Source organism: Camellia sinensis, chromosome 13 (genome assembly GCF_055761805.1).
Source record: "Camellia sinensis isolate YWXY chromosome 13, ASM5576180v1, whole genome shotgun sequence".
NCBI lineage: Eukaryota > Viridiplantae > Streptophyta > Magnoliopsida > Ericales > Theaceae > Camellia > Camellia sinensis.
This window is the reverse complement of record NC_138973.1, coordinates 94,473,176-94,481,078: the sequence shown is the minus strand read 5'-3', so window position 1 is coordinate 94,481,078 and position 7,903 is coordinate 94,473,176. Positions and strand designations below refer to the sequence as shown.

The window sequence follows — 7,903 nt, the reverse complement described above, 5'->3', positions numbered from 1 at the left end:
TCAACGTATCTATGTCATGTCACATGTTTGTATCCACACTTTTTAAAATGCCCTTATAGAAAAAAATTATAAATTTATTTGTGTATATAATCCTTAACAAAATAAAATGATGAAAAAGATTCATATAATTAATCCTACTATTAATTTGATTTAGTTTATATGCTCTGGTTTTTGTTTTTTTTTTTTTTTAATTTTCATAAGAACTTGTGCATGGTATGAAAAGAGCCTAAATTGTAGGCCGCAAACGGTGTTTTTTTAACTGCAAACTCAAACTAGGTTTTTTACAATCCCACACTTCTAAGCTCTCTCTCTCTCTCTCTCTCTCTCTCTCTCTCTCGTGTGATTGTAATTGTATTCTCTCTCTTAGGATCTGTAAAAGTAGTACATAATGTGAAAGGAAAAAAAAAAAACCTTAAATTTCAATGTCCTTTTTTTTTTCTTATAATTTTTTATCAGCTCTTTAATGACAACTTATACATAATATGGAAAGAGCCTAGATTCTGAGCTGTAACCGTGCTTTTTAACTCCAATCTCCAACTGGGTATTTTTCAATTTCACTCTCTCTCTCTCTCTCTTGTTTTTTTAGTATTCTCTCTCCCTCTCTCTCTACCATTCTTCTCAGTGAGGAAAATGGGTAGAGCAACTAGGTGGCTGAAGGGCTTGTTTGGGATCAAGAAAGACAAAGAACAAAAGGATAACTCGAACTCCGGCGACCGGAAAGACAGGATGCGGGGGAGTTTCGGTCACTCAGGGAGAGACACCGGCGGATTGTGTCAGAATCCGGCGACCATTCCACCGAACATCACGGCAGCCGAGGCCGCTTGGCTGAGATCTTTCTACAATGACACTGAAAAGGAGCAGAACAAGCACGCAATTGCAGTAGCTGCCGCCACCGCTGCGGCGGCAGATGCGGCGGTCGCCGCCGCTCAGGCCGCCGTAGCGGTGGTTAGACTAACTAGCCACGGCAGAGGTACTATGTTCGGCGGCGGCCAGGAGAAGTGGGCTGCCGTCAAGATTCAGACTGTGTTTCGAGGATATTTGGTAATTTCAACTCACTAGTTTATTTGGTATTGTTTTCATTTTTTATTTGATTTTTATGTTTTTAGAAATAAAATTAAAAAACGTGTTTGATGAATGAGTAAATTAAATGTGTTCACTAAAATGAAGCAAGTTTTCAAAAAATTGCTGTAAATAATTTCAAAACTCGTTTGCCGAACAAGTTTTTAATGTCAATTTTTATTTTTCTACATCTCAAGATCGGAAAATATAAAATGAAATTATGTTTGGTTGTGTTTTTGTTTTTGTTTTCATTTTATATTTTAGTTTTGGTGTTTTCACAAACACAACCAGTGAAAGTTATCTTTATCATTTTTGTCTGACAAAATTTTTGAAATTTCAAAAATTAACCTTTTGATATTGGTATGTTTTTGTACTTCCTTTATTTTTGCTTTTTGTAGGAGATTTTTTTTTTTTTTTTTTTTGGATGTTGAAACAATGTTTTTGTTGTTTGAGTAAAACAAAGTTTTGTTCACATTCAGTTGTGTTACAAACACAGGAATCAAAAACAAAATATACATGAATTGATAAGATTTTACAAAATTTATTTTAAGGAAAATGCTATAGACCCCAAACAAATTACTAAATTTTCTACCAAATCTCTCACATGGGTGTGAAATCCACACAAATCAAATGTGTGTGGTTCCCACACCCATGTGAGAGATTTGGTAGAAAATTTGGTAATTTGTTGGGATCCCTAGCATAACTCTTATTTTAAAAACCAATCTTGTACATTTTTAGTTTTTCTGTGTCAAAATTTATGATCGATTTCTGTGTTTTTGGCCTGTGAATCTTGTTTTGTGGGTGTTTTGAACAGGCTAGAAAAGCATTGAAAGCTCTGAAAGGACTAGTGAAATTACAAGCACTTGTGAGAGGCTATTTGGTGAGAAAACAAGCCACTGCAACACTTCATGGTATGGAAGCTCTTATTAGGGCACAAGCCACAGTTCGTGCTCAAAAAACTCTTGGTGGCAATTTCCACTCTCATTTCCGAGCCCGAAAATCGATTGTAAGACCCAAATCTATCAATTTCGTGATCTCACTTGTCCGGTTTTGTTTTCGGAATCTATTTTTTTGAACAAAAAATTTATAAAAAAAAAATAATAATAATTTGAATTTTCAATTTTCAATTTTCAAATTTTGTTTTGGCCCACAAAAAAGAGAATTATATGACAGTATGAGATTTTTTGTTTTTTTTTTTTCCAAATTAGTTTCAAATTTTTTTGAAACAAATTTAGAAAATGGAATGAAAATGGGTAATTATTGTTGGAGATTCATTTCAAATGTTTGTTTGATTTGTGTAGGAAAGGTTTGATGATACAAGAAGTGAGTACATTACAACAATCCATAGTAGAAGGCTCTCCGCTTCTTTTGATACCACAATAAATCCAAATGATGAGAGTCCAAAAATAGTAGAAGTGGACACAGGCCGACCCAAATCAAGATCCCGGCGGACCAACACCTCCTTGTCTGATTTCAGTGACGACCAGTTTGGCCCAACACTCTCCTCACCCCTCCCATGCCGGTTTCCGGCACGTTTATCGATACCCGATAGCCGGAATTTTCATGATTCCGCCAATTGGGGCCTAACGTGTGATGAGTGTCGGTTCTCCACCGCTCAAAGCACCCCTCGGTTCATCAATTCTAACGGGCCTAATGGGCCTGTTACGCCAGCAAAGAGCATTTGCGGCAGCAGTGTTTTCCGGTATGCCGGTTTTCCGAACTACATGGCGAATACCCAATCATTTAAGGCCAAGTTGAGGTCTCATAGTGCTCCAAAGCAAAGGCCCGACCAAGGGCCCAAGAAGAGGCTTTCATTGAATGAAATGTTGGAGTCAAGAAATAGTCTAAGTGGGGTTAGAATGCAAAGGTCATGTTCACAAGCTCAAGAAGTGATTAATTTCAAGAATGCAGTAATGGGTAAGCTTGAAAGGTCTTCATAGTGGGTCTCACCCCCCTATCTGTCTCATGTCTGTGTCGTATTATGTGAAACTAAATAGTTAAAAATGAAATTATTATATGTAAAGGATGTGGGCAAAATAATAATACTATGTACTAGAAAAAAAATGTCCGAAAACAATGAAGTGAAAAAAGAAAAAAAGGGGTGTGGGAGAGCTAGGCAGTGGTTTTTTAGGGCTTGATAGAGCATAATACAATGTGTGTAAAGTTATAGGCAAGATGTGATTAGAGCCTGTTTTCATTTCAGTTTAATGTTGGTTTTTTACCAGTAAAATCTATAATTATTGAATCTTTTTTGCTTTTGGCTAATCATTGTTACTCGATTTGATGAATTTCTTGAATAAATAAACAAACTCTCCATCTCCCCCAAACAAGGCACTAATAACAAATCAATAATTAAAAAAATATTGTGGTTGATTTCAAATTTCAAACAGGGATATATATGATTGGATCAACAACCTTTTCATATAGTTAGATTTTGCTATGTAGTAAAAGGGTTGCAGTTGACTTAAATCTTGAATTTCTAACTTTCTCATTATCCCAAAGGATAATTACATCAATTATTGGATCAATGATCATTGTCTATTTATTAAAATTTCTAAGTATTATAAGTTAAGATTAAACATTTGTATTGTTCACTCTCTTATTTGTTTAATAAGGCTTCGTTTGGAAATAAATTATTTTAATATTTTTTTAATTTTTTACAAAAAATGTATAAAAAAATAAAAAAAAATAATATGATAACTTGTAGTGATTTTTTAATTTTTTTGACTAAAACTAAAGATTGTCAAACAAGAACTAAATATCTGATTATAATATCACATGTAATAGTACAATAAATGAAAAATCTCTTTTGTATTTTACGATAATGGAAACTACGGGCTAAGTTAGTGGAATATGAAGAATCCGTCCCATGCCATTTACTATGTTTTATTAGTCAATGATATAATTATATCAATGTTTATTCCTTATTTGCATATTTCATCTGATTTGTATAGATCTTATCTACCTTGTGAGACCTATGATCCTATTTTCTCATAATCATAGAGAAAATAGGATAAGAAGTATAATGAATAAAATTGGCACAATTATGCAATGTTTGGTACTTTGGTTTGGATTAGGTTTATTTTATATTTACATCTCAAAATGAAATAATTTGAGAAAATTATAAAGATGTAAATATGAAAAACCCTAACTCAAGTTTGAGTCTTATTTCAATAATCCGAACATCAAATGAAAGAAGCCTAAACCCTAGCTCATCTAATGCCATTTGAACTTGATATGTGAACATCAATGCTATACAAAAAAAATTATTCAATATGTCTGGAGCGCCACATGTTCATGTTTCAAGATTAATCATCATATATTATACCTATTTATATTTTTCAATCACCTAATACAAAATTATAAATTTTATTTTTTTTACTAATCATAATATCTTAAAATATCACGTAATTGTATTTTAAAAACACCCACTAATTGCTTGTACTATATGCAAAAACCGTAGACTAGCTCCTAGCCAATCCCCCAAGCATCCTTTAATTGGGAAGGTTGATTGACCCCACAACCCTTCATCTTATTGCAATTCATTCCTAATTTTAGAAAAATATCTCGGAGCTCTACGAGCCAGAAGTTTGAGGGGATGAGCTCAACTTATTGATGTGATGTTTTGTTTTAAAATTTTTTTTTTTTAATTTACACCTTATTAATGTTTAATTAAAATTTTAAAATTAGTGAAATGAATCATTGTTGTTTTAATTAATGGCTATCATAAAGATTTGGAATATGGGTGGCTGCAGTGCCTTATACAGAAGTTATTGGTGTGCAGTTAATTGGTTTATTTTGAAAATTATTTTACTAATTTGACTTGTTCATGTTTTAAAGTATGTGGAGTAAAATATATTTGTAAAGGATCAAATTTATTAAATATCAGTAACCTTTTTATTGAAATACATTTGTATTTAATTTTATATACAAAATCACACTAACAATTTATTTTGTAAATACAAATATGATTAGATAAAAATGTTATCGATATCCGATTAATTTAATTTTTTACAGATATATTCTATTTAATATATTTTAAAAAATAAACAGTTTAAATTATCGAAATAATGTCCCAAATGAGCCCCATTGATGACACAATAATGACCCTAAGTTCTAAAAAATTTAGAATTTGTTTAGAAAGTTATTGTTTTGGTAATTTTTTAATTAAAATATGAGATTAAAAAAATCAAAATATTTAGAAATGATTTTTGATGTTTTATAGAAAGACGTGCAAAATATGAACAAAATAAAAATAAATTTTTAATTTTTTTATATTATTTTTTTATTTTTTAACGTTTTTTTAATATCTTTTTTGCCTTTTTAATGTCATTTTCCAAACAAGGCGGTCATCCAAACATTAGTCTCATTTAATAACACTATTTAATTAAAAAGAGTTTTTTTTTGGGAAAATCGGTCTAGGGTCCCTCTTCTACTTTTCGTAATGGAAGAGATCCACAAAATTATTTTTTGATGTCTAAGGTCCCTAAACATATATCAGATGAAAGTTTCACTGGCTCATCTCTTTCCACTCACTGAAAGACCTCTCGATCGTCTTCAACACTGGACAATTCGATTTACACAAACTCAATTTGACCGATTCAATGATCGGAAACTCCGAAACCAAACTTCAATTAGAAACCCTAGGTTTGTCCGGGATTCAACACTGCGATTACAGCCTCAGTTGGCTCTGAAGGAGTTGTAAACAGCTCAAGAAACTCCAATTGCGAAGCTGCTATGCAATCGGCGATGAATCATCACTCTCATCGTTCGTCGAATGCTTAATTGGTCTCCAAGAAGTGGAATTGTGGACATGTAGGGCGATAATCAACGAGGTTCCTCTTCCTCCTCCTCTTTCATACACTTTCTCATTCTAGGGTTTCAAGTTCTTGAACCCCTTCAATTTCATTTTAATTCGTCATCCCCTGTTTTCCCTACTATTCCGTCAAGCTTTTACAGTCTATTTCATACACTTTCTCTACTCTTCTGTCCCTAATGCTTTAGATTTGCACCTTACAATGAACAAGTGTGATGATCAATCTGGGAAGCAAGATGCAAAAGAACAAGAAATGGAAGAGGAATTTCTCTGTGATGTCCAGAGAAAATTCGACCAGAGAAATTCTCTGTGAAATGTGAAGTTCAGAGAAAATTGGACCAGAGAAATTCTCTGTGAAATGTGAAGTTCAGAGAAAATTGGACCAGAGAAAATCTCTGTAAACTAGAATTTCTCTGTGAAGTCCAGAGAAAATTCGTCTAGAGTCTCTAGATCGAATTTTCTCTAACTAGTTGAGTCTAATTGATTCAATTTCCCCTTCTACAGCTTGTATTATATCTGTCAACTACACAAATGATGTGTTCTTGTATATGTATGCTTTTGGTATTGTTGTTGTTTCTTGGTAATAAAGTTTGTGCAGCATTTGTGCTGTTTAGTTACTGATATAGAGGTTGATGAAGATGTCGAACAAGAAGATAAACCTGGAGTTCAAAACCTCAGCATCTCTGTGTTCTACAAGAGGCAAAGTAGTCAAGTAAAAGTCCTTTTCATCTCATTATTGCTCCGAGCCTTCACTTCCAACTCGGCCGAATCCAGTGACCGTGACGATAATTCGGGCTTAAGCATTAGCGATTGTATGGAAAAGTGCTGGAACAATTGCAGTTGTGTTGGGTTCACCACAAGCAATAGCAATGCTAGTCCAGAGAAATTCTCTGGGTTTCAAATTAAGCATTCCAGGTTCCAAATTGTGAATTGAATTTTTTTTTTTTTCATTTGAAGTTGAAACCAGAGAAATTCTCTGGTTTTTGAATTGAATTTTCTCTAGGTTGAAACCAGAGAAATTCTTTGATTTTTGAACTAAATTTTATTAGGGTTGGTCCAGAGAAATTCTTCCCAGAATTTCTCTGGACCAATTTTCTCTGTGACGTGAGATGATGACAATGGTCATGATTCGGCGCTGAAGAAGTTGCAGAACTCTCCCATTAATGGAAGACTGAAGCGGAAATATAAAGGCCACGAATTGTATACGAAACACAATGGTAGAAAGAATTTTGAATTTACAGCCAATACATTGTTTTTTCTTAGGAATTGGGAAGAACTTGCATCAAGTGATAAAAGGGAAGGGGAAACAAAAAAAAATCATTCGTAAACTTCTTCAAGATAAAAAAGACATTTCTTGATTATCAGTGCACAAACATTCACCAAAAATATGCATGGTGTATGTGTGGCTCCCTCTGCATAAAATTCTGAGAATAATTAGATTTTCCAGAGAAATTTGGACTGAAATTTCTCTGGACCAATTTTCTCTGGACTGAAATTTCTCTGGACCAATTTTCTCTGGACTGAAATTTCTCTGGACCAATTTTCTCTGGATCAAGGTTGAGGGACCTTAGACATTATGAAAATATTGTTGATGGACCTTAGACATCATAAAAATATTTGATGTCCTTTATGCTATAAAATCATAAGATCAAGGACCTTAAAAAAAAAACCCCTTTTTTTTTCCTTCTGATGGTTAATTAAAAAGAGTTGATAAATATTGTGTTGTTACAATTTAGATTATACTTGATTTGACCCTCCAAAAAAAAAAAAAAGCGAGATTATCTTAAGAAATAATTTGTAATTTTTTTAACTCATTTAAAACTTTTAAATACTTATTGACAAAAGAGTCTAGTTTCTTTTATTGTAATTATAATTTCTGAGGATAATTTAGATATTTGCCCAACAAAAAAAGTTATTGTATATGTAATGAATTGTGAAGGAGTGGTTTTGGAAATATTCTTCAGATCCTGGGAGACGCTAGTGATCCTCAGCTAGTCACCTGAAAAGACACAAACACTCTATCGGGGG

The 7,903-nt window shown here is 33.0% G+C and overlaps 1 protein-coding gene across 1 annotated transcript; it reads left to right on the top strand.

The window, feature by feature from the left end:
* Positions 1-246: 246 nt before the first annotated feature.
* Positions 247-3,324, top strand: LOC114287880 (protein IQ-domain 26). The gene is made up of 3 exons (XM_028231323.2): positions 247-1,041; positions 1,874-2,065; positions 2,361-3,324. Exons 1-3 carry the CDS (start codon positions 631-633, stop codon positions 2,997-2,999), a joined length of 1,242 nt encoding a protein of 413 aa, XP_028087124.1. The 5' UTR covers positions 247-630; the 3' UTR covers positions 3,000-3,324.
* The last annotated feature ends 4,579 nt before the right edge of the window (positions 3,325-7,903 follow it).